Below are 25,997 nucleotides of genomic sequence, written 5' to 3'. Positions count from 1 at the left end.
TATTTTAAAGCAGTGAGAATTGTGGTAGAGCAAAGCACAAAGAGCGCAGACATTGTAATCACAGCTGTCACTGACTTACTCTCCAAAATTGGAAAGACGCCCACGCACGTATCAGTGCTGGGTACCTTCTGTCTTCATGGCTTTCAAACCAGAATGTGGATTTGTCTCAAAACAGGAGAAGGCGGAAGCATTCCTTAGTATATGTAATCCTGTAAATTATTTTCTAAAATAACTGGAAGATACCCCAGTTTGCTAGCTCCTAGGCAATGTTCAGCCCTGTCTTTTACTGCTGTATAGGTTGTAGTATTGGCATTCTTGCTATCCTGAACTTTTCAATTGTTTTGTGTATTACTTAATATAAGAATGATTTATTATGACAATAATTTATTATTTATGAATGTTTTATTATGAAAGTGTAGCCACTTTCAGGTGCTGATCATAGAATGAGTTACAGACCTCAGCTTTGCACACACACCCACCTCTGAGCTATTTTCATTGTACAGGTTCAGAAGTGAAGGCTCCCCTTGAGAGCCGAGCGTGCTCTGAGTCTTGCCAGCACAAGTGCTGGAAACTGGCCCGAGATGCCTTGCTCTGCCCCAGTGGTACGTGGGGCTCTGGTGCCCTGCCTTTGCCCCACGCTTGCACAGTAACTCAGCAGCTGGAGTGCTGGTGCACTTGTTGGTGCGGACCCGCGGTGCAGGCATGTTGTGAGGAATTTGGCTGACTGTTCTGTAAAGCCTTTGACAACAAACTGTGATTTTATTTCTCCCCTGCTACTGTTAGCCGTAGTTGCTGCTGTTGTAAATTCGGTCCCAGTGACTGTGAGCTATACTGATTTACACAAAACAATGGTCTGGACTTGCGCTTCTGCCCACAGTCTGTGCAAAAAAGTTCAGCTGTGCCATTAGTAATTGTATTTCCATTAGGACTGTAGATTAATGTTGGTCTTTATAGTTTAATTAGATTTTCAGACAGTATTAAATACATACAAAAGCTTGTGAGTGTTGTGGCTTAAATCGTATTAGGGGTAATTTAGGTGAGCAGTGATCTGATTTAGAGGATTGTAAAATAATTGGGAAAATGATACAAACCAGGGGAGAGGGCAATGTCTGTCAAAATGCTTTGATATATTTCCACTAGGTGATATTCAACAGCAGTTTTTCTAAGCCATGCTTTTTCCAGATCACAATTAGAACTAGAGATGTTTGTGTTTTATAGAAGGAAAAGGATTTTTAACAGATGAAAAACTGCAAACCACTTGTTGTCTTTTCTCCCTTTTGAAGTTATTCTGTTAAGCAGGTGTCTGAGTTTCGGGAATAATTGGTTTTTTTCCACCCTTCTAGGTTTACTATAATACAGATGATGAGAGAGAAGGGTAAGACATTTATTGTTTCACAAGCTTTGCAGTTAGTGGTACAAATTCATAGAAAGCAGGCACAAAACACGAAATCAGATAAAACTGATCCCCTTTCACCCCCTTCCCTCATATTCTCCCATCACTAACGGTAAGTGAATAATACGTAGAACTGGTAGAGGGAGGTTTATTTTATGGTAACTTTCTTTTCCTTTGTGTGAACTGGCTGCTTTTTATATCTATTTTTTATTACATTTCCAAGTAAAACAGTTTAAAGAGCCATAAGGTTCAATACAGGGACAGGACAATATATTTGATAACAAAATGTCTTTTATATATATAAGGGTTCTCAAATAATTTTAAAACCAGGAATTTTTTAATGAAGCACTGAACTTCACCCCGTTCCTGGAAGCTGTTTAGCAGCATACACATGTTTATGCGACAAATACAGGAACGGCAGAGAGAATGCCCAAGCGCCAGAAGAGAAAGGCAGAAAGAGAACGGGAGATCCTGGGAAGGGGGAAGGTTGGAAATGGGAGCACCCCCTATCTGTCTTTGGAGGGACTGGAAGAATTGCAGAAAGTCCCTAAAATAGTTACAGATGTCATGAAATAAGGGCTTTAGTATGTGTGACTGAAGTTCGGCCAGTATTAACTGTAATGTGTGCAAGCCCCATACTTTTATAAGTTGCTTGAATCCCAAGTGAGCACCCTCAAATCTGAGAGTTTGAAGTAAGACAACTGCACTCACGTAGGCCTGCAAAAAGTGGCCTGTGGTAGGGAGTGGCCGGGCGCCTGCAGCTAACATTGACTTGAAAACATGAAGCCCTTTTTGTTTCTTTTATGAAGCTAATGTTCTTCATAAGGTTCACAGTGGAATTCAAGAAACAAAGGGGTTTATTGCATTAAGCACACTGGCTTCAGTTCTCTCCTCCAAGAGTAAAAGGAGGCACCGAGTCCTGCCAGAGCTACGCCGAGGGGAGGGGGCGGCCACAGTGCCTTGAGCCCTCAGCTTCCCTGGTGGAGTGCGTCGCTGCTTCGGGCTGGATCTGGCCCAGCATGTTTACTCCTTTTGAACTCGCTGGTTTGTCTGGTCTCAGATTTTAGAAATGTTGCCGCTGTTTCCTGAGGCCGTCTCCTTGACCCTGAAGAGGAGGTGAATCAATGTGTAAATGTGGGTTCAGCTCCTTACTTAGCTGTTTGCTCCTCCCCATCCCCCTTCCCTCAATATTTAAACAGTTAACGGCCTTTGGGGTTTTCAAAATAGTATGTAACATAGGAGTGTATTTTCCTGTCACCTGTCCCAGCCAGTCAGTCTGGGCAATTTGAGAGGCCTGGAGAGTTCAGATAAGCATCAAAAGCTAAATCCTTGCAGTTTCTGGTCTGGTGCTACTTGAGTAGCTAGTGGGGTTTTTGCCAGAGTACAAAGTGAGTCACGACTGCTGCTGTTGTCTCCTCTCCTGCTGGGAGCACAGTTTTACTGTGACATGGTACCTGTTGTGTGTTTTCTAGTAGCAGTGTCCTGGTCAAAAGGATGTTCCGGCCTGTGGAGGAAGAGTTTGGTCCGTCCCCTTTGAAACAAATGAAAGAAGAAGGCCTGAAAAGAGGTAACAGTCAATTCTTAGCAGTTAAAAATAATGCTGTGGGACTCATGCCCTCAAGCTGGGAGGGCAGGTGTGGCTCAGACCAAGTCAGTTGTTTGATGCTAGTGCAAATGTGGGGTAGATGGGAGAAGAGATCATTACGCCTGCCAGTATACAAGGAGGCATTTTAACAAATGCTAGTAATGATTTAAAAGCAGAAAAGAAAAAAAAAAAAAGGACTGTGCTATCTCAAGAAGGGATCAGGACACAAGTGTATATAAAATATAAAAAAAGCTAGAAAGTTTCTTGATCCTTGGCCAAGCTACATAGTTCATAAATGTTCCAGTAGCAAATCTGTGGTTGTCTATTTTTAACTTTTGCTCATCTTTTCTGTTCTGGCTGGGATCACAAGCAAATATGCAAGATGCACTGGGTCAAATACAGAGACCTTACACAGGCAAGCTCCTGCTGACTGCAGAGCGAGATTAGCCTGAATAAAATCTCAGAAATTTCCTACCCAATTAGAAATATAAGGCATGGAGAGACATCTTCCAGCAGACCTAACTGAATTGTGTTTGTTTCCCTAAACTGTTTTTACTGCCCTGAATGAATATTATTACAGTTGCATTTCGTATGCTATACCAGTCCAACTCCTGTTTTCCAGTCTGCTACAGTGAAGCTTAAGTTGAGTAATATTGAAGCAATGGTTTAGGTGGAGCTGTTAAACTTTGCACTGAAGGTAAGGATGAGCAGATGCTGGTTTTGTCCACAAAATCTGCTTTGTGTACAGTCACTTCCAGTGCAGTGCTATAGGTGATAACTTCCTACACTGTCACAGTTAGACACCCTGGAGAATATTTGCCATTCCTTCAGTCTCATGAGTTCTGTCATGTAAGTTTATTGGAGGCTCCGGGGGTTTGACCAACTTATATAACTCAAACTTGCAAATGTTTTGAGGTTCACCCATCAGTTTGTGAGACAACAAAGCAACAAGGTACAGAAGTGAGCTCGCTTGTTCTTAGTTGCACCATTTGTAAGACTCATTTGAGCTTTATAGAAACAACTTCCCATGAGCCTGCATTTGCAAAGTTTCTCTGTTGGTTAGGGTGGTGTGCTTGAACCAGGGGAAGCATACAAGATTACAGGATGGAGACTGATATCTTCCTGGAATAAATGTGAACATGTTTTAATTAAATCTTCAATTAATTATGTGAGATCAGCACTGACCACAGACTTGCATCTGATTGACTCAAGGCCTTGACCAAATTCACATTACCAGGGCTCCATCAAGCAGAAGGGGACAGACACAAGGGGTACATAAAGAACTGTCATTTCCTGCAATTTCACCTGGGTTTCCCAGCTGGAAGCCTGGAGAGTTGCCTGCAAGGAGGTATTGGTTTGCTTTGATTATTCCTGTCCTTTGCTGTGGTAAGTTGTTTTAATATCGTCCAGGACTTGCAACCATTTCAAGGGGAAGATTTGAAAGAAGAAAAAATGTTTTTCAACTGGTGGCAAAACTATGTTAAATAATTAAATCCAGGAGAGACATGGAACCAGAGAAGCTGGAAGATGTTCTCTTCACATCCCCTTCCTGTTCAGTGTTTCTCGCAACTTGGACTGTGCTGGCTGGAGGCCAAGCCTCTTCCAGCGTGGCCTTTGCTCTGGTGAACTTCCTGCCGTCAGGAACCCTGCATCTGGGATTGTGCTGATGGAGCGCAGCTCAGCTGAATCTGCCCATTTGACAATACCGTCTTTGCCACAGGAGTCACCGGGTATTAAAATGTTCTGCTGTTTTTCCCAGGCTTAGCCATACTAGAAGCTTTTTTTCTCCCAGATTTATTTGGTACAGCAGAATCAGTAACTCCTAGAGAGCAGGTATAGATGGGGCGCTGGTGTAATGTTTGAGAGAGAGCAGGTCTGATATGTGAAAATATGCATTAAAAACAATGTAATCCCAAGGTGGCTCATTATCACAGCAGTGCAGGTAAGTAGCACCCAGTGAGGGGTCCAAGCCCACCTGAAGAACTGAAGTGACAGTGTATGGCCTCACCTCTGCCTGATGGACCTAATTGTAATACTGTCTGGTGGAAGCAAAAGTATTAAGGGGCGGCCTTCAAGAGAACAGGTCTGAAGGGGTTTGCAAACCATTGGTAAAACAAGGTTCATATTCTCACACAGGTAGCTGCGTCTTTGTGAGTTATTCTTTCATCTTCTTGACCTCTAAGGGAGGTACAAGTGCCCAACACAGAAATGTAAAGTATGTTAATCTGTACCAAGTGTGCAGCGCAGCTAGTTACTTGGCTAGACTTGTGGCCTTTTCCTGTTTGGAGTTCTCAGTAGTAAGAGTTTTCAAATCACTTTCCCTTTCAGATTTCATAGGGAGTTTCCCGTTAATTATAAATGCAGCAGCTGTGTTACAGATCAGGGAGATTTCCAGTCCTGTAGTTCTCAGCTTGAAGAAAGTAATATTTTTGTCTAGCTTTTGTCTCTCAGGAAAGTCGTGTTAAACTACTCTGAAACATTTTGGATTCATAACAATCAGGGTTTTGTGAACCGTCCCTGTGGAGGACAGCATTCACTCTGTCACCTAGGGAAGTTGTGCCTGGGCAATTAGTGAAACCTCCAAAAGTGGTAAAGGAAAGCCAGGTCACAGCTACCAGCCCTACTTTCCTTGACTGAAATGTGCCACATCTCCATCCAGAGACTGCTTTACAAAGACTGTAGTCATTGTTCATAGGGTGTCAATCGGAGCATTGTTAATGCCTGGGTTCAGACCTTCGTAGTGACCGAAGTCTTACTGCCTCATCATGTCCTTAGTTTCATTTTTGCCACATGTCTGTTGCTTGTCTTCTGCCTTGGCAGATTTGCCAATGGAGAGCCAAGCTGTTAACACTTTTAAAAGAGGTATCTAACATTGTCCCTCTGCATTCACACTTAAATCCTCAGTTCAGTGGCCTGGCTTCCAAAAATCTCCCAGATGTAACAGCCTCCCTTGCCTTCAGCAAAGGCTGGTTGCCACTCTGCAATTTTGTGAATCAGGGCTATTTCTTAAGTAACTAAAGATAAATTTATCATCCCCATCTTTTGCAATTCTTTTTAACATTTAAAGAGCATTAAGGATTACAGCGGGTTTCAATGCTGGTAAGAAGGTTAAGAACTGAGGCCAAGTAATGTAGAGGTCAGACAAATTTGAATTTCTCTTTTATCTTTCAGTCAAAAATAGCTCATTGCCTGATATGAGATTTCCCCCCCCCAGCCCCAAATATTGCAACCTGTACTATTAAAGTGAGCCTGTCTAGATGCCATGAACGTGGTGACAGTAGGATCAGAGGGCATAAGTATGAGTTGTGTCACATCGTCACAGTCACGGTTTGGCATTCAGTGGCAGTGCTGCTGAGCCCAATGGAGCCTTTGCAGCCCCTTTCCCTCCGCCCTGGCTGTGCCTCCTGCTGCGGGCCAGCCAGCCTCCTCCCCGTGGTTATGCCAGCACGAAGGCTTGTGGGGCTGCATTGTACACTGAAGCAGGGACCTGATCTGTCTGAAGAACAACTCAGAAAAAAGGGTTGTTTTTTCACTCACATCTGCTGTTTGAGAGAGTTTATCATCCAGGAAAATTCATTGAGACGGGCCAGAGTAACAGAGCATAAGGGCAGGGATGAGACAGGGGCTTCTTAAGGCATTACTGTCACCAGAAGTCATTTATGGAAAAGTGCCCTAGTGAATCAAAGCCAGGATTTTCACACCTGTTGGGGGAAAGAAAAATCCAACAACCCCCCATATGTTTACTAATCTTGGCTCTCTGTGTGTATAATAGTGATTCAAGTTCTCCGTTATCCTTGTAATGGATCCTTCATTCAGCATAACGTTGCCTGACACGCCAAGCACAACAGAGAGATTTAAAGCTCAGCGCTTGGGTTGTATAATGTCCCCAACTTTAACTTTGGACTGAGTGACTTTTTTGCTCCTTTCAGATACGTTTGTCATTATTAAGGCTGGCAGAGGTCCAGATGTTTGAAAAGCCAGGAGTTACAGGACAGCCCCCTAGTCACAAGAAAAGAATTACTGAATTAATAAAAGTGTTAGTACAGGTAAAATTAGCACTTAGAGCGAGTGCTTGCTCATGCAAGTAAACGTATCAGACCCAATAAAATTTAACTACTGATGTGGATTTTTTTTGTTCTCTTATATTCTGACAGTTACTTAGGTTGTGACCCAAAGTTATCTCAGCTTCTAAGTCCTTTAAAAGGACACTCTCAGGCAGGTCCCAAAGAATTACCAAAACGTAGGTGAAAATGATGTGGTTCTGCGTGCCTATGGTAACAGTTTTGTGGCTCATACTTCTGAATTAAGGATGCAAAAAACCACCATTGTCCTGCACGTCTGGTTTGTAGACCAAGATGTGACTGATCTGCCCATGTTTCAAATCTTTTTTCAATAATTTCAAAACTTGGGAAAAGAAGCTACAATTCTCTGCAAATGGGCCTGAGTCCACCCTGCTACAGCCTTGACCTGAGAATTAGCTTCCAAACAATTGCTTCTGTATGAAAAATACCATCAACTCTGTTGGTTCGTCTGCAAGTCATCTATTGAGTTACCTGATGAAGATATCTTTTGGACCACAAGGATTAGCAGTTTCAAAAGATATCTTTTTCTGTCTACCACAAAAAAAAAAAAAGATGATTACCAATGTAGTTTGTCACACAGACATAAAATACCTAACAGTGCATGTGTATTTGTACCTAATGTGCAGCACTGCTATTTGAAAAAGCAGTTTATTTAGGGAACAAAATAAATTGTGGAACATCTTATTTAACCTGCTACTTTATCAGTCATGTGAGATTACGCCTAAAACACTTCTCTAGTGTTTATGTTTATTTGCTTTGTAGCTGTCTGCTTTGCTTTTGCCATGTAACAGCAAGTTTCCTCCTTTTACCTGTACAGGTCAGAGCGGGGACAACAAGAGCTAGAGAGGGCAGGGCACTGCGCCTGTGAACCACTAAGACCTGGCAGGACATCTGAGGGAGGAAAAGGAGATTTTCAGGAGTACAAATGGCATTCGTTGATTTTGCTCTTAAAGGCTCAGCTAAAGGCAAACCAGACTTGCCTTTTCTGAATGTCCTTTCCCAGCCTTTTGGATGAAGCCTGGAGAGGTGCAAGCTGAGACACAGGTTTAGGAAGACCTGGCTTGTGTGTTTTGTCCTATGACCCAGGGACAGGGCCCCAGTGCTTTTTAGCTTCTCTTATTTCAGTAAATGGAAGTTTAAATTCTTGAAGATACAGATTCCTCACATTAAATTAAATTTGCTGAATTCTCTTTGTGTGTTTTCAAAGCAACTATGATGTGTCTTCCATGTTTAGATCACTGATGATATAAGAGTACTTTTTTTTAAGTGCAAACCATCTTCAGCACTTCATTTTATCTGTCATGGATTAATATTTGTTTTTCTACTCAGTGTGGAGTGTTTCATCTGTTCAATTGACTGAACCTGCTCCAAGTTTGACTTTTTTTCTGTTTCAGTGCTTTTGTATGTGAGGAAGGAGACAGATGAGGTGTTTGATGCTTTGATGCTGAAATCACCCACAGTAAAGGGGCTAATGGAAGCGGTAAGTATCCGATGTCCTCACATTGTTTGTCTTTCTTGGCAAGAAAATCTTGAGGCTTTCAGTGTATATTGAGATAAAACATAATGTAAAGATGAAGTTATTCTCAAATACCTTTAAAGCATTTCATAAAGGCTTTCTGGAGCACGCCTCTGAAATGCTGGCATGTTCCAAATTCAGTGCTGTCAGCAGGTTGCTGGGATTAAATAGTGTCACAGAGCTGATTTATTGGAGACCTGAGCCTTGAGGAATGGCGGTAATTAACCAGTGTCAGGGAAGCAGAGAAGTGCAGGCTCCATTTTCTGAAATGCTTCTTTCTGAACTGATTATTCAGAGCCTGTTGAATCTTCTGTAATGCCCATCGGTGTGTTCACAGCCATCTTTTAAAGAAGAGGCCCAAGGATGCACTGTTTCTGTGTGAATTTCATATGGGTTTTGTGCAATTGCTGTTCCAGCATATGAGAAGCAGTTGCTGAGCCAATGCAGACTAGTCATTCATACTTCCTGTCTCAAATTCCTTTCTTAGCCCTCACTCCCAGAGTGACCTACCTACCGGCCTGCCTCTTTGCTGCTCCTTTGACTTGAGTTTTCGCTTGTTACCTGTTAGCTGTGATCATGAGTGGCTATTTCCACATTTAATCCTGTGTATATGAGCTGATGGCTGGTAGATGTGTGCAATTTGGTGAGGGAAGAGTTATGAAGCAACCACGTGTCTCACTGCTTTGGTGGGCAAGTAATGTGAGATTGACATGTGGGACGCTGATTTGATTTCCAGCCTTGGTTACATGTAGGAGGGAAGATGGGAATGGATGAAAGTGTCCCTAGAGAGCTCAGCTGAGTGCTAGAAGTGTGTATATTCATACTCTCATAAAACTGTCACAGTGTCTTGTTGCATGTACCAGAGACTTCAAATGCAGTGAAGATTGAGTTATTTGGTCAATATTTGGCCAGTAGCAGAAGGCAAAAAAAGATTTGTGGGTTAGTGAAGTTGTTTAAAGCACCTATTCAGATCAGGGTATCTCTGAGGAGAGTCAGCTGCATTCTAAGGATGTCCTAAGTGTGCTTTCGCCGATACTGTTTGTTACCTGTGAGCGCAGCTCAGTTGTTAGGCATAACACACATGTATAATAAAAGCCAGGTTTCGCTTGAAGAGGCTGCAGTTTGATTCATGATAAGCTGTAACACGATTTCATCTTGTCTTTGTATGGAAGTTAAAAGTGTGTCATAATCCTTCTATAACCTTTCAATCTAACATGAATATTTTATCTCCAGTAGTCTGTGCCTCTCTATGCCTGTTCTCCAGCCACCGTGTAACATAAAAACAAAGCTAGTGCAGAAGCAGGAAAGGTTTCTGCATACCTCTGTCAGCACAGCTGCTGACTCAGTGGCATGTTTTCGGCACCAGAGAAATGTGATCTGTTGTAAAATGTCCCAGTTCACTGGAAGGAACACATTCAGAAAATTTTAATTCTCTTTGGTAGGATATTGTGGATAAATCAATGCCAAAAAGCTGTCAAACTGCATATTCTTAAATACTCTCTCTACAGTCGTTTCAGCAAATCATGTAATTTTGTAACTGCACATCCTAAACGCTCAATTCTAAACTCAGTACTAAGAAACTGAGGCTCTGAATATCATAAGAGCCCCAGATCTGAAAGACAGCACCAATGATCCTGAATCATACCCTCCTTCTCTGTTTATGGATTTTACTTTTTTTTTTGGTTAACCACTCTTTCTGGTCTGTGGCTTTCTCCTAATTTTCCATGATTAATGATATTGTTTTCTCAGATACTATGTTTATTTTATTCTCTCGTATACCCCCATTCCAAATGAACAATTAGATTCCTTCTCAGATTTCTTTCTTCTGGCAAATATCTAGAGGTCTTATGTTTCAGAGATACAGTACATCTCAGAAAGTGATGCAAATGTTTGGTTTTTAAGATGTTGCATCCTACACTAGTAAGTCTTGATCAGCAGAAAATAGTGAAACAATTGCCCATCACAAAACTTCACACATATGTGGTGACTGACCAGCTCTAAATTCTACTCTCAGCCTGATCCAAAGTCAGGTTAACTCTGTGGATCTCAGTAGGTACCCAGTCTTACATTGTGCAGAATCACATATTTATTCAAATTACAGAAGGTGATCTAAATTGGGATATTCAAGCATCTCCCGAAGTCTTTCTAAAATTAAAAGCTAACAGCTGAGCTCAATAGAACTTGCTTAGACCAAAGTTTATTAGATACCTGTCTATGAATGTATCCTTCCAACCAATGTAGGGCAACAGACTGGACCATTCCATAGAAATAAGTTGGCAAAGATGTTTTCCTATGTGCCTCAATCAGCCCAGATGTTGCCCTTTCTGTCTTCCTGACTTCAGCAGAGAAAGCATTTCTGGTGGCTCGTGCAATCAGATATGTTCTACAGACAAACTTGCCATGCCAGGGGACTGCAGTCCCCCAAAGGGACACCCAGACTGCTATTTCAGTGCCACTCTGAAGGCTGTCCCACTGCTTCAGGCATCCTAAGGGAAAGAAAGAATTCTCTGCTCAGAAGATTGGAAAATGGACAATGGAGATGACAAAGGAAAATATTCCTCCAAATAAAGATATCTTTTTAAAATTTATTGTACCCTGCTTGGGGTCAGGTGAGAAATCCTGTCATTTTATATGGAAGTTGGCAGTAGTGGTGTTCCCCCTGAGTTGGCAACAAACGTGTTTCAGAAGAGGGTGTTAAGTGAGATGCTCTAGCAGATGCTAGCTCTCTGCTTTCTTGGATTCTGCAGCAGGACTTAGCACATTTGCACTGGAGACTTGTTTTCTGAGTCTGTGAGGGGGAGGCTCTCCCATACCCCCACTTTGAGCCTTGCTTCCACAGCTCGCCATTTGGTATAATTGGTTGAATCCTTAGGGGTTCCTGAGAAATGTGCTTATTCAGTCAGCTGGAAGTCTTTCGCAAAGCTCACTAATCCCTGCATGTTATATAAATCCTACACCTGTTATAGGCAGTGTGACAGGCAAGGCTTTCTCAACCCTACCACTCATAGCTTATGTAGGAAGTGGTGTCCCAGAGTCCCAAACCACTGTGAGCAACATTTGGAATGCGCGAGTGTTAGGTATCCCAAATATCCTAGGGAAGTTTTATGCTGGAATGTGCAGAATGCTGTATATTAGCTGCTATTAAACCTCCTTGGCACAGGAATGTTTCTCCCTGCTTGTTTATTTGCATGGAGTCAGTGAAAAGTGTCTTCAAGTACTGATCTTTACAATATCACTAGGCTTCAGAGTTAACAACCCAGAGAGGACGATACATCATTTCCTCATGTTCGCACAGTTGTGACGTTTTCGGCAGTTTCAGGTTGCAGTTTTTCTCTGATGTCTGTTACAAAGCATTTTTTCAACAATCTGATGAAATGGAGCCATTTTTATTATTGCTTACATGAAAGCTTAAATTTAGGGGTACAAGAAAACCACAGATACAAAAGTTCAGCACCAGATTGCTTATCTGATGTCATTCTATTCATAGTAAGCAAAGCTAGAGGGTAAGAAAGAATAAAAGGAGAACATGAAAGTTTCTCTGAGAACTTCTCCAAGACAGTCAAGATTTGCCTTCACAGTGTAGCACCTGGGTACCCCAGAGGACTCGCTGGCCTCAGGTCAGGCAGCTGCCCTCCATGGGCAGCACAGGATGAGGCATCGAAGGAAGGGAGACTTGGAAAGATGGTGGTAGACAGGGGTAGAGTGTGAGTGAGGGGCAAGGTGTGGGGGTACCTACACAAGTACTTCTGGCCAGAGGTAGCTGATTCCTTCTACTGGGGATCCTGCCCATGGATCCTCCCTTGGATTTATGTGCATAGGCTGGGTCAGGCGTTCACGAAGGCTAGGTGAACAGCCTGTCCCGTCTGTCATGCAGAGTAGCTGGCATAGGTTAGGACATACCACACAGGGGTATGGCAAACCCTCGGTTCGAATCACCCTTGTTCTGCCCTGTTTGGAGCAAAGACTTGAACTTGCTCCAGATAAACTGAGTATGTTATGGAACTTCTTTGTAGGATGCATTTCCACCCTGTGCATGTGGTTAAATAGCTTTTCCATAGGCTACGCAGAGCCTTTTGCATAAGCTACGTAGAGCTCAGAGGGAAAAAGATTGGTCTTATAGTCTGATAGTGAGGATGCTTGTGTGAGATATAAGACAAGTGGGGTGAAGCCCCTCTTCTCATACATGTACAAAGTGGACTGCTCCCCACAGCAGGGAGAGTGTGACCGTACAGCATATGAGCTTGTGCAGCCTTGATGCTGAATTAGGCCTCTCCCAAGGCAGGTGAGAACATGGAACCAGGACTACCATCAGTATCTCCAGGACCATATCCAAAAGGGCAGTGAAACATGCTGGTGCGAGTAAAACTGAAGTAGCAAATACAACCCACAATTTAATTTGTATTTTGTTCTCTGCTAGGTGCAAAACTTAGGGAGTGGATGGGTCTAGTGTACCTTATCAGTTACTCCTTATTTACATCCTCCCCTTTCTGTTAGCCACAGATGTACACTCTGGTCAGAGGAAACTGCAGTGTAAAAGAAGCTTTATTTGTTCTTCAAAATCTTGGAGTTACGCTATACTTTTTAAGTATAAAATTGTATCTTAGGTAAGATGACAATTATACGAGTATAGGTGATGTAGGCAAGTATAGGCTAATTAATTCTCTCTCTCAGAGAATCCTGGCTCTCTGTACAGGAGCCGTGCTTGGGGTTCAACCTGTGGCTGTTTGAATCTGTCCTTGGTGCTGAGTTTATCCATTGCTTTCTTTCCATTTTCTATTTCATGATAATTGCTTTAATTTGCTTCTCTGAAATATCACTTTTTCTCAATGTAAGTCTGAACGCAAACACAAAGAAAGGATTTTACAGTGACTGATGTTTGGCAATCTTAAATGGATTTTTAATTGTGCATTTCAGTTCTCTAATGCAGGAGATAAATAGTCAGCTATTTAGCTGCAACTTCATTTCACCTGGGAAGAGCAGGAAACTTACTTTGGTTGGCAGTAAAGTACGACAGAACATTAATCACTGACAAAAAGTCATTTTTCTGTAATTATTTTGCCTTTTGGGACAATCCTCTTCTAAAGTATGAGCTGTGAGACCTGTTCCCTCAAAGAAGAGTCATAGTTGTCATAGGCTTGCCAATGCCAATGTGACGCTCATCTACAAGAAGGGCCGGAAGGAGGATCTGGGGAACTACAGGCCTGTCAGCCTGACCTCGGTGCTGGGGAAGATTATGGAGCGGTTCATCTTGAGGGCACTCACAAGGCATGAGCGGGACAACCAGGGGATCCGGCCCAGCCAGCACGGATTCATGAGAGGCAGGTCCTGCTTGACCAACCTGATCTCCTTCTATGACCAGGTGACCCGCCTAGTGGATGAGGGAAAGGCTGTGGATGTGGTCTACCTGGACTTCAGTAAGGCCTTTGACACTGTCTCCCACAGCATTCTCCCAGAGAAGCTGGCGGCTCACGGCTTAGACAGGTGTACTCTGCGCTGGGTCAAAAACTGGCTGGACGGCCGGGCCCAGAGAGTTGTGGTGAATGGAGTTACATCCAGTTGGCGGCTGGTCACAAGCGGTGTTCCCCAGGGCTCAGTTTTGGGGCCGGTCTTGTTCAATATCTTTATCAATGATCTGGACGAGGGGATTGAGTGCACCCTCAGTAAGTTTGCAGACGACACCAAGTTGGGCGGGAGTGTTGATCTGCTGGAGGGTAGGAAGGCTCTGCAGAGGGACCTGGACAGGCTGGATCGATGGGCCCAGACCAATTGTATGAGGTTCAACAAGGCCAAGTGCCGGGTCCTGCACTTCGGCCACAACAACCCCATGCAGCGCTACAGGCGTGGGGAAGAGTGGCTGGAAAGCTGCCCAGCAGAGAAGGACCTGGGGGTGTTGGTTGACAGCCGGCTGAACATGAGCCGGCAGTGTGCCCAGGCGGCCAAGAAGGCCAATGGCATCCTGGCCTGTATCAGAAATAGTGTGGCCAGCAGGAGTAGGGAAGTGATCGTGCCCCTGTACTCGGCCCTGGTGAGGCCGCACCTCGAATACTGTGTTCAGTTTTGGGTCCCTCACTACAAGAAGGACGTCAAGGTGCTGGAGCGTGTCCAGAGAAGGGCAACGAGGCTGGTGAGGGGTCTGGAGAACAAGTCTTATGAGGAGCGGCTGAGGGAACTGGGGATGTTTAGCCTGGAGAAAAGGAGGCTGAGGGGAGACCTCATCGCTCTCTACAACTCCCTGAAAGGAGGTTGTAGCGAGGTGGGTGTCGGTCTCTTCTCCCAAGTAACAAGCGATAGGACGAGAGGAAATGGCCTCAGGTTGCGGCAGGGGAGGTTTAGATTGAGCATGAGGAAAAATGTCTTTACTGAAAGAGTGGTGAAACATTGGAACAGGCTGCCCAGGGAAGTGGTTGAGTCCCCATCCCTGGAGGTATTTAAAAGACGTGTAGATGCGGCACTTAGGGCCATGGTTTAGTGGGCATGGTGGTGTTGGGTTGACGGTTGGACTCGATGATCTTAGAGGTCTTTTCCAACCTCAATGATTCTATGATTCTATGATTCTAATTTGGAAAGGAAACCTGGCTCAGATGGAGGGCTCAGGGACACTGTCTCCACGAGCACACCACAGGCTTGCTGCACAGTGGACATCCAAAAAAGTTACTAATACACTGCTGCAAAGCAATGCCAAAGCATCCCAGTGAAGTGCTTGTTAGTGTTGGTAATTTGTCAGCTAAGTAGTTAGAATCATAGAATCATACAATCATAGGATAGTTTGGGTTGGAAGGGACCTCTAAAGGTCATCTAGTCCAACCCCCCTGCCGTGGGCAGGGACTTCTTCAACTAGATCAGGTTGCTCAGAGCCCCGTCCAACCTGACCTTGAATGTCTCCAGGGATGGGGCATCCACCACCTCTCTGGGCAACCTGTGCCAGTGTTTCACCACCCCCAGCATAAAAAATGTCTTCCTTATATCTAGTCTAAATCTACCCCCCTTTAGTTTAAAGCCATTCCCCCTTGTCCTGTCACAACAGGCCCTGCTAAAAAGTTTGCCGCCATCTCTTTTATAAGCCCCCTTGAAGTACTGAAAGGCTGCAATAAGGTCTCCCCGGAGCCTTCTCTTCTCTAGGCTGAACAACCCCAACTCTCTCAGCCTTTCTTCACAGGAGAGGTGTTCCATCCCCCTGATCATTTTCATGGCCCTCTTCTGGACCCGCTCCAACAGGTCCGTGTCTTTCTTATGCTGAAGGCTCCAGAGCTGGACGCAGTACTCCAGGTGGGGTCTCCCCAGAGCAGAGTAGAGGGGCAGAATCCCCTCCCTTGACCTGCTGGCCACGCTTCTTTTGATGCAGCCCAGGACACAACTGGCCTTCTGGGCTGCGAGCGCACATTGCTGGCTCACGTCCAGCTTTTCATCCACCAGTACCCCCAAGTCCTTCTCGGCAGGGCTGCTCTCAATCCCTTCATCCCTGAGCCTGTATTGATACCGGGGGTTGCCCTGACCCAGGTGCAGGACCTTGCACTTGGCCTTGCTAAACCTCATGAGGTTCACACAAGTGCACTTCTCGAGCTTGTCCGGGTCCCTCTGGATGGCATCTCGTCCCTCTGGTGTGTCGACCGCACCACTCAGCTTGGTGTCATCTGCAAACTTGCTGAGGGTGTACTCGATCCCACTGTCTATGTCACTGATGAAGATATTAAACAGTACCGGTCCCAATACGGACCCCTGCGGGATGCCACTCATCACCAACCTCCATCTGGACATTGAGCCGTTGACCACTACCCTCTGGATGTGTCCATCTAACCAATTCCTCACCCTTTACTGGACAGTCCACCCATCAAATCCATACCTCTCCAGTTGAGAGAGAAGGATGTTGTGGGGGACCGTGTCAAAGGCCTTACAGAGGTCCAGAGAGATGACATCTGTAGCCCTTCCCTTGTCCACTGATGTAGTCACTCCATCATAGAAGGCCACTAGGTTAGTCAGGCAGGACTTGCCCTTGGTGAAGCCATGCTGGCTGTCTCAAATCACCTCCCTGTCCTCCATGTGCCTTAGCATAGCTTCCAGGAGGATCTGTTCCGTGGTCTTGCCAGGCACAGAGGTGAGACTGACTGGCCTGTAGTTCCCCGGGTCTTCCTTTTTTCCCTTTTTAAAAACGGGGGTTATGTTTCCCCTTTTCCAGTCAGTGGGAGCTTCACCGGACTGCCACGACTTCTCAAATACGATGGATAGTGGCTTAGCAACTTCATCCGCCAGTTCCTTCAGGACCTGCGGATGCATGTCATCGTGTCCCATGGACTTGTGCACCTTCAGGTGCTTTAGATGGTCTCGAACCTGATGTTCTCCCACAGTGGGCGGCTGTTCATTCTCCCAGTCCCTGCCTTTGCCTTCTGTGGCTTGGGCGGTGAGGCTCGAGCACTTGCTGGTGAAGACCGAGGCAAAAAAGTCATTGAGTACCTCCGCCTTCTCCATGTCCCGGGTAACCAGGTGTCCCGTTTCGTTTCGGAGAGGGCCCACATTTTCCCTTGTCTTTCTTTTATCCCCGACGTACCTATAGAATCTTTTCTTGTTGCCCTTGACATCGCTGGCCGGATTTAATTCTGTCAGGGCTTAGGTTTCCTATCCTGATCCCTGGCTGCTCGGACAATTTCTCTGTATTCCTCCCAGGCCACCTGTCCTTGCTTCCACCCTCTGTAGGCTTCCTTTCTGTGTTTGAGTTTGTCCAGGATCTCGTTGTTCATCCATGCAGATCTCCTGGTGTTTTTGCCTGACTTCCTCTTTGTTGGAATGCATCGCTCCTGAGCTTGAAGGAGGTGATCCTTGAATATTACCCAGCTTTCTTGGGCCCCTCTTCCCTCCAGGGCTTTGTCCCATGGCACTCCACCAAGCAGATCCCTGGAGAGGCCAAAGCCTGTTCTCCTGAAGTCCAGGGTAGTGAGCTTGCTGTGCGCCCTCCTCGGTGCCCTCAGGATCTTGAACTCCACCATTTCATGGTCACTGCAGCCCAGGCTGCCCTTGAGCTTCACATTCCCCACCAGCCCCTCCTTGTTGGTGAGAACAAGGTCCAGCATAGCACCTCTCCTTGCTGGCTCCTCTACCACTTGGAGAAGGAAGTTATCATTGACACATCCCAGGAACTTCTCGGATTGCTTATGCCTTGCCATGTTTTCCTTCCAACAGATATCAGGGTGGTTGAAGTCCCCCATGAGGACCAGGACTTGTGAGCGTGAGGCTGCTCCTATCTGTCTATAGAGGGCCTCATCCGCTCGGTCTTCCTGATCAGGTGGCCTGTAGCAGACCCCCACTATAATGTCACCTGTCCCTGCCTTCCCTTTAATCCTGACCTATAAGCTCTCGGTTGGCTCCTCATCCATCCCCAGGCAGAGCTCCATGCACTCCAGCTGGTCATTGACATAGAGGGCTGTCCTGGTTTCAGCTGGGATAGAGTTAATTTTCTTCCTAGTAGCTGGTACAGTGCTGTGTTTTGGATTTAGTATGAGAATAATGTTGATAGCAACAACTAAAACATCAGTGTGTTAAGTAGTGCTTACACTAGTCAAGGACTTTTCAGCTTCCCATGCTCTACCGACTGAGAAGGCTGGAGGTGCACAAGGAGCTGGGAGGGGGCACAGCCAGGACAGCTGACCCAAACTGGCCAAAGGGACATTCCATACCGTGTGACGTCATGCTCAGTACATAAATGGGGGGAAAGCTGGCCGTGGGGGCCGCTGCTCGGGGACTGGCTGGGCATCGGTCAGCGGGTGGTGAGCAATTGCATTGTGCATCACTTGCTTTGTATAGTCTTCTTTCTTCTTTCTTCTTTCGTCTTTCTTCCTTCTTCAGATTTTATTCTGTTTCAATTATTAAACTGTTTTTATCTCAACCCACGAGTTTTCTCACTTTTACTCTTCCAATTCTCTCCCCCATCCCACCGGGGTGGGGGGTGGAATGAGTGAGCAGCTGTGTGGTGCTCAGTTGCCGACTGAGGTTAAACCACGACAAGGGTGACACCCCCTCCTCATCTCCCCTGCCTGTCCTTCCAAAAGAGCCTGTATCCCTCCATCCCAACACTCCAATCATAGGAGCCATCCCACCATGTCTCCGTGATGCCAATAAGGTCATAGCCCTGCAGGCGTGCGCCCGTCTCTAACTCCTCTTGTTTATTTCCCATGCTCCGTGTGTTTGCATAGAGGCATTTAAGTTGGGCCCCCGATGAAGCTGAAAGTTCATTCTTCAAAAGTTTTCCTATATTTTCTGCTTTATCATTTGAGTAGCTAGCAAGAGGTTTAGTTTAGAAGTCCTTTACCTTGTTAACATACTTTGCAGTATCTAATCTTGTTATCTGTACACTCAGATGATGTTTTGTGAGCCAAATAGTGTTCTCATTTTGCCACCCTAGTAACTAGAGTAAGTCACCTCCCCAACAATACAGAAGCTTCCTAATCCTGTGTGTAGCATGTTTGTAGCCCTCCCACAATAAAAGGTACCTTGAAGATACTTTCTGGACAAAAGAAGTACCATGGAGGGTCCTGTTAGCTTAACAAACCTTGAAATGCCATTGAGAAATAGAAATGTGCGCTTTTTTTTTGTTGATCCATCAATCCATCAGCTCCTGTTGCATTGCTACTCATCTGCCTTCTGCCCGGTGGAAGAAGCCTTTGTTTCCATGAGCCCAGAAAATCAGAATAAGAAACGGCAGAAAGGTGGCTGATCAGATTGAAATTCCCTGGTAAAATCTGAAGCTGGGAAGAGTGTTGACTCCTGAGAAGAGCAGTAGGAGATGCTGAGGCAGTTTTGATGACTCATACCCCATGAAAACTATAGTCTCCCAAGTTTCTGGATGGAAACGACTGTGGTTTTTTGATCAAGATGTTTAGGATTATTCCTCCCCGAATCATCCTTAAATGAAGCTATGGTATGGTTGCGAGTGACTTTTCTGTATAGCTATCCTGTCAAAGTTTGCAGAGATAGTGTTTTAATGCCTTATGTAAAGTGAGAGGTGACAATTTAATATTTCTCATTAGTCTTTAATGATATTTCTTTTATTTTTATGATTTCAGATCTCTGAGAAATATGGGCTGCCAGTTGAAAAGATTGCAAAACTTTATAAGAAGAGCAAAAAGGGGTAAGTAAACTAACTAACTAGGGGCTATTGCAGGATCCTTTAGAAGTACTCAGAGATCCCAACTATGCTTGGGGCCTCATGATGCTGGGCAGTATAAACACTTTTAGGAGACATGCCCATACGCTTGAAATCTTAATGTCTATGGAGACAGCAAGGGGTGGCAGAGGAGGAAACGTGAATCTCCAGTCTGTGCCTGACCAGTATTCATAGGCTTACTGTGACGAAACAAAGTTTCTGTTTGGAAAATGTATTTGGATGAAGTCTGTTTTGTAGACTATATGCTTAATAACATCGTGGAGCGCTAGCATGGGAGAGGTGCAGCCTTTGCTGTGAATGCAGTGTGGAGTTTCCCGGCAGTGTTAGGAAGAAGTAGGCCACTGTCCGAATCTGAAAGGCAGGCAGGCAATGTTTGCTGCAGGGGTTTCAGCTGAGTAAATTTAGACGTGAGCATCACAGCTGTGATTTTAGAATAGCTAGGCTACTACTTCTTGCCATAAATCTAAATCTCTCTACTTCAACTTTTTTTACTTCTAAATAACCACAATATTGTAGTGATATAATTTTAAATCAATCATTTATTTTCAGCTGTAACTCTAGCTTAGGGCATTGTTTTGTCTGGGGATTTCTTTAGCTTTTGAGAAGACAGGTGAAACTTCTCATGTTTTGCTTCTTTCTAACACTGTTTCCAAGTGGTAAGTTTGTTGGAAGAAACACTTTACAGTAAAGAGTGAGGAAAACACTCATATACACTTCTAATAGTTGTTGTCGATATTCTCACATCCATGCTGAGTTCTAGGCCTGTGAGCTGTGTGCAAAGCACAAATTACACTGCTTCACCACGTTAGCAACTCACACCACAGAGGTGCAACAGCTCACACGGCGTGGCTGAGGAGTAGCATGGAGGTGTACCGGGGGGAGCCAACACCAGGCATGGGAAACACCAGCTAGCTGGGTCTTCCAGGGATCTGGGGTGCAGTTCACCTTGTAGGCAGCTTAAGTGGGTTAACATCCCAGCACTGGCATGTCTCTTACCTTAATTACTTTGGCAAGGAGCAGCCTCTAATCCAAAGACTGTAAGGGACTATGGGGCAGATCTTGATGATTCCCGCTATTGTCCCTGTACTGGCATGTGCTGGAGTCTGTTTTTTGCGTTGTAGTGAAGCGAGCACATGCAGTGGAGTGCATGGCTTTCCCTTTCAGTGTCCTGGTACATAAAAATACTGATTTTTGCCTTTGTCACCAGTATCTTGGTAAACATAGATGACAACATTATTGAGCACTACTCCAATGAGGACACGTTCATCCTGCACATGGAGAGCATGGTTGAAGGCTTCAAGATCACACTGACCGAGATCTAGCCTCAGGCAGAGCCTTTGTGTAAGGAACCACAGCATTTCATCCTTCTTGGAAAGCAGAAGATTCCCCGGGAACTTGACAGACATTGATCAGAGAAACTGTTACAAGACTGCTTTGAAAATACTGTCTATTCTGCACATGTGCACCCACTGCATATAGACTTGGGTTTGTCAAGCACAAGGCCACTCATGTTAACCTGGTCCCTTATTTATTGTTCCCCACTCACTAGTGTACAAGCAGTTACCAGATTTGTAACCAAATGACCCACTGCAAATGTGAAATGCAGCATTTTAATCCATACTTTAGTGTGGAGAAGCTCATTCTAAAACATGTTAAGGAACCATGCTGGTCTAGTTTCAGAAATCTGGTGTAAATCACTTTACCAGTAGTTCTCTCCGTCATTGCTAAAAAACTGGTGCAGTGCTAAAGATGGGGAAAGTGGCTGGCAGAGTTCACTTGCTCAGACTGATCCAGATCTCTCTATAGTGTATAGTCTTGCCAAATACCTCTGGTAGTTCTCAGCACGTAGCAATGAGGACTTGTAAGTAAGGCATTCAGCTACAAATGTCACTTGTAAGTAAATGGTAAAGAAACCATTTTAACCTTGTATATAGTGTTTATAATATGCAATAATATATTTTAACTACTGTATGTGGGCATGTTTACTGCCACTATGTTTTTGTATGTATTGGGTTTAGGGTTTAACAGAATCTTTCCTAGAGGATTAGATTGCTGCAATCTGTTACGGAGTGTGTACTGAGAAGCTGATAACTGTATCTGCACTCCTATGCTCCACCCTTGCCCACCCAGTTTTATACTGAAATATTGGAGCAAACCGTGCTACAGGGTCTGGAGTGCTCTGGCACAATGGGACCCACCTTAGGTGCCCAAGTCTCAGCTGTAGATACCTATGTGTCCCATCCAGCTGTCACCAAATCCAAGAGGCACCATGTGTCTGCTGCCTGGTGTGCCTAGAGGTACAGAAGGGACTTCTGCCTGTTCTGTTGATGAAGTGGAAGCTCTCAAAGTGGGCTTTTCTCAAGCCTGTGGAGGGAAAGGTGCTTTCCGCAGCAGCCTGCTCATTAAAGCATTCCTCTAGACTGTAAGAAACAGGACTTCAAACTCTTCTTCTTAAGGGTACTTGTTCTTGTATCTCATCGAATGATTCTGTTTTGATTCCTAGGACAGTTGGGTGACGTATAAACCTAGGCTTGATGTAAATATTTTCTTGAAACTGGAACAATTTTATCAGTGGAGACTTGAGCATCCCACAACTGAGGTGTGGAGATGGGTCTCTCTCACAAGGGCTGGATCTGAACCAAAGTTGAACTACAAGGTTATCCTATCAAATTCCACCCCTGTCTCATGAATTCTATGAAGAGAGAAAGTTGAAGGCTAAAATCATGCCAAGAAAGGGGTTCAAGGCCTGAATGTTCCTAGCGCATCCAAACCCAGCACCTCTCTCACTCCTTTCCAGCTCCTCTGGCTATCGTAGAGAGCTCCTTGCTCAGCATACAATCCTGTGAGTTTCAGCTGAAAGCATTTTATTGTCTATGTTCATACATGGATCCTGTGTGACAGACAGAAATGTGGGTCCTTTCCTACATGCAGCCTTTAGAGTTTCTTTATTTTTTTTTCCTTCTGGAATCTTTTTTTCATTTAGTCACAGAATCTTTTTTTGTTAGGTGGTTAATGGTGTAAAGAAACACTGCCTAGTTTAACAGGGCTCGTTCTGTAGTGTTTTGAGCTGTGTGGAGCTATTTACATTCAAGCAAAGTAGCTGGGATAGCTGACCAGTCTGATTTGGTCATGTTTTTGCATGAATTGTCCTGCAAGCTCTTTCACGCTTTCTTAACTTCATTAGCAATAGCATCCCATTAAAATCTGTACTTCAAATACAAATGTTAGGTACCTGTCAAAGTTTCTGTGGGACCAGAACCTATAAAAGGTTCAGGCTGTTAGCGTCAGGCCTAACATACCCAAAATCCACATGTGTCTGCAAAGCAAAATGTCTGTTCTGTCTTCCTCCCTCCCTCTTCCTTTGTCATGTGCTCTTTCTCCTTCTGATGCAGAGTTTTGTAGTAATTCCGTTATCTTTTTTATAAATACGTACTCAAGCAAAGATGCTCCTGCTACCCTGCTCAAGAGCAGACATCCTGGGAATACAAGGGATTTATGGTGGTTCAGTTTGTTTCTGCTTGGCTCAGGCTCAGATAAAAAGTCTGTGCTGACTTAGCCCAGCTACTTTTTTCCTAAAGAAAAAAAGAGGACAGTTTTGGCAGGTGGCATTAGGAACTGGGACCAGCACACAGTACTGGTAAGCAGTGGTGTTAGTTCTCGTATTTCTCTGTTGTTTGATGGTGTTTGGGATCCTAAGGATATTAGCTGGGATCTATCTCTCAGTTGGTCATGATGTCTGGGCAGAAGCTGCAGGTGAAGCATAGGAGTAAATGTACGCAGGAGTTGAGCCCTGGTTCTGCCCCCAACAAACCTGCCATCCAAGCTCTCTTACTTATAGGGAATGCCTGTGGCGCCTGGGGCTGGCCCGGGTTGGGATGTGCTGCGTTAAGAGAGGACAGTGAGAATTTGGGGTTCACAGAGAAGGACAGGGCTATCGTGGCAGCACCAGCACTCAGGTTAATGGGACATCCTTGTCTTACAGATGGGTGGAGATGAGCTGAGATCTATTGGATGCTGCAGCATCCTGCACCGAGGAGCAGTGTAGGATCAGTGAGAAGTGCAATGCTCCAGGAAATACTGGGGCTTAAGGAGCTGTCTTTCCATTGCCATTTTAGGAGCTTTCGGTCAGGCACTGTCCAGGGAAGGAAAGTTGCTTCCAAGGTTAACTGAAAGCTTTTCTAAATACATCCTAAAGTGTGCGAGTTCCTGATATAAGAGAGCTGATACTCCTGCCTTTGGTTCATTCTTATAGTCTCAATGAAGGTAGCAGGGTTGAGGAAGATGAGTAGGATTTACCCTGATCGTAAGATTATTTTAAAACAACAGCTAGAGCTAGTTAAGGATGATCTCCCTTAACTTTATCTGCCAGGGTCTGAGGGCTTTGTTTCTCTGCTTCAGATGCAGATGCATCGCAAGCACCTAAGACATTGCAAAGAGCACATCATCTTGCACCCCTTCAGTTGTAGTTACAGCATCAGCTGCTGGAGGAGCATTGAACCTTGGATGCTGGTTGTGGCAAGCTGCAAGCTCTCAGAGTTTACCTTGTTGGTCAAAACCAGGCTATCAAAGTGATGGGGAAGGGCCAGTACGAGTAATGCAAACTTCTGAAGCACTGGCCTGCCTCAGGCCCTGCTTGAGTCAAAGGTCTTGAGGAGTACGAAGTGCTCACATGTATATTGTTTAAAATATATGTGTTGCTTTTGTTTAATGAAAAATATTGATTAATGCTGGATCTTCCAAATATTATGAGTTAAATAGAAGTAAGATTTGGCTACTGTTCAGCAGGGGACAGGAATATCTGCCTTGCCTCCTTTTGTCTCTTTGTGGCACTGCTGTGGTGGTTTATTTAAAGGAACAAAGCTCTCATTTCCTTTCCTTCTTCAAGACAGCAGTCTTGAATCTTAGCTAGTGCAGCCTGAAGGGTGGCTTGCTGCTCAACTCATTTTCCCTGTGAAGAATTAGAGCAGTGCAATGTCTGTAGATGTTGTGTTTTGAAAGACTCTGATAGAGACGTGCAAAAGGAGAATAGTCTTCTAAGCTCTAATTTTGGTTCCCGCTACAGATTTGGTACTATGTCCGTCCATTTGATGTTTTATTATAAAACCCCCAAATCTCAAATTTTAGTTTCTTTCTACACAGTCAGGTGCTGATATCCCCAAAATAAAGTGCATCCTTGCAGTGAAGCTTTGTTGATGTATGGTGATATCCTCATCAAGACATTTGGGAGGATTTTTACCACTGAATGTAAACTACAAAGAAAAGAACTTTTTTTTCCTGTGTGTCCTCTCTCATGAAGTTTTTGGTCAATGGAATTCAGAGATCAAGTGTCTTTCTTGTATATTTTCCTCTTTCAGTCTATGGATTGTTTAAATGTTGTAAATTAATTCAAACAGTAAAAACTAAACTATCCAGCTGTCAGAGATGCTGTATATTGATTGATATGGAACTGGAAAGGAGTATCTTATGACTTTTAAAATGTAAAGCTTATGCGATGTTTATATGCTCTTCCATTTCCTATGAATTGAGACAAGATACAAACAGGAATGTTTGTGCCAAAGTTTGTGACAAGCCCTCTTTCTGGCAATCGAGCAAACTTTATGTATAAATAGTGTGCTTTTATATTAAGAAAATAGCTCATGTAACTTAATAGTATTGCAACTGGGAGAGGGGTTTGATAAACTGTAAATACAGTTATTTTATTTTTTGTACATTTTTAAGAAGGAAAAAAATAAATATTCCTATGTATGAGATAATATTTCTGTTGCTGTGGTGTGTATTACTACATACTGAGGATTGAGTTCCTACTTCTGAGCCCAGAAAACTTTTCAAAAAGAAGAAAATAGAAATTCATTATACCAAGAAAACAAGAACAGAGACTGAAAAAAATAATCACCAAAACATGGATTCAATGACTAGCCTGGTAGACGGGCGGGGAGAGCAGTGGATATTGTCTACCTGGACTTCAGTAAGGCCTTTGACACTGTCTCCCATAAGATCCTCACAGAGAAGCTGTACAGGCTGGATGAGCAGGCAGTGAGGTGGATTGGAGGCTGCCTGAACGGCTGGGCCCAGAGGGTGGGGATCAGTGGCATGAAGTCTAGTTGGAGGCCAATGACTAGCGGTGTACCCCAGGGGTCAATAGCAGGTCCAGTCCTGTTCAATATCTTCATTAATGACCTGGATGATGGGGCAGTGTGTACCCTCAGCAAGTTTGTTGATGACACAAAACTGGGAGGAGTGGCTGATACACCAGAGGGTCGTGCTGCCAT

At 44.4% G+C, this 25,997-nt stretch overlaps 1 protein-coding gene across 3 annotated transcripts in view; it reads left to right on the top strand.

Annotated features, from left to right (window-relative positions):
- The window catches only part of GRHL2 (grainyhead like transcription factor 2), a 76,810-nt gene extending 51,345 nt beyond the window's left edge, over positions 1-25,465 (top strand). For all 3 annotated transcript variants that reach the window (XM_076329318.1, XM_076329317.1, XM_076329316.1), the window contains exons 12-16: positions 1,344-1,375; positions 2,866-2,960; positions 8,455-8,540; positions 19,628-19,692; positions 20,936-25,465. In XM_076329318.1, the coding sequence (XP_076185433.1) occupies positions 1,344-1,375; positions 2,866-2,960; positions 8,455-8,540; positions 19,628-19,692; positions 20,936-21,050 (393 nt within the window). In that variant the 3' untranslated portion in view covers positions 21,051-25,465. The remainder of the gene's footprint in view (positions 1-1,343; positions 1,376-2,865; positions 2,961-8,454; positions 8,541-19,627; positions 19,693-20,935) is intronic.
- The last annotated feature ends 532 nt before the right edge of the window (positions 25,466-25,997 follow it).

Source organism: Aptenodytes patagonicus, chromosome 2, assembly GCF_965638725.1.
Source record: "Aptenodytes patagonicus chromosome 2, bAptPat1.pri.cur, whole genome shotgun sequence".
NCBI classification, from domain to species: Eukaryota; Metazoa; Chordata; class Aves; order Sphenisciformes; family Spheniscidae; genus Aptenodytes; species Aptenodytes patagonicus.
The sequence above is the reverse complement of the archived record's forward strand: the minus strand, read 5'-3'. Positions and strand labels throughout refer to the sequence as shown.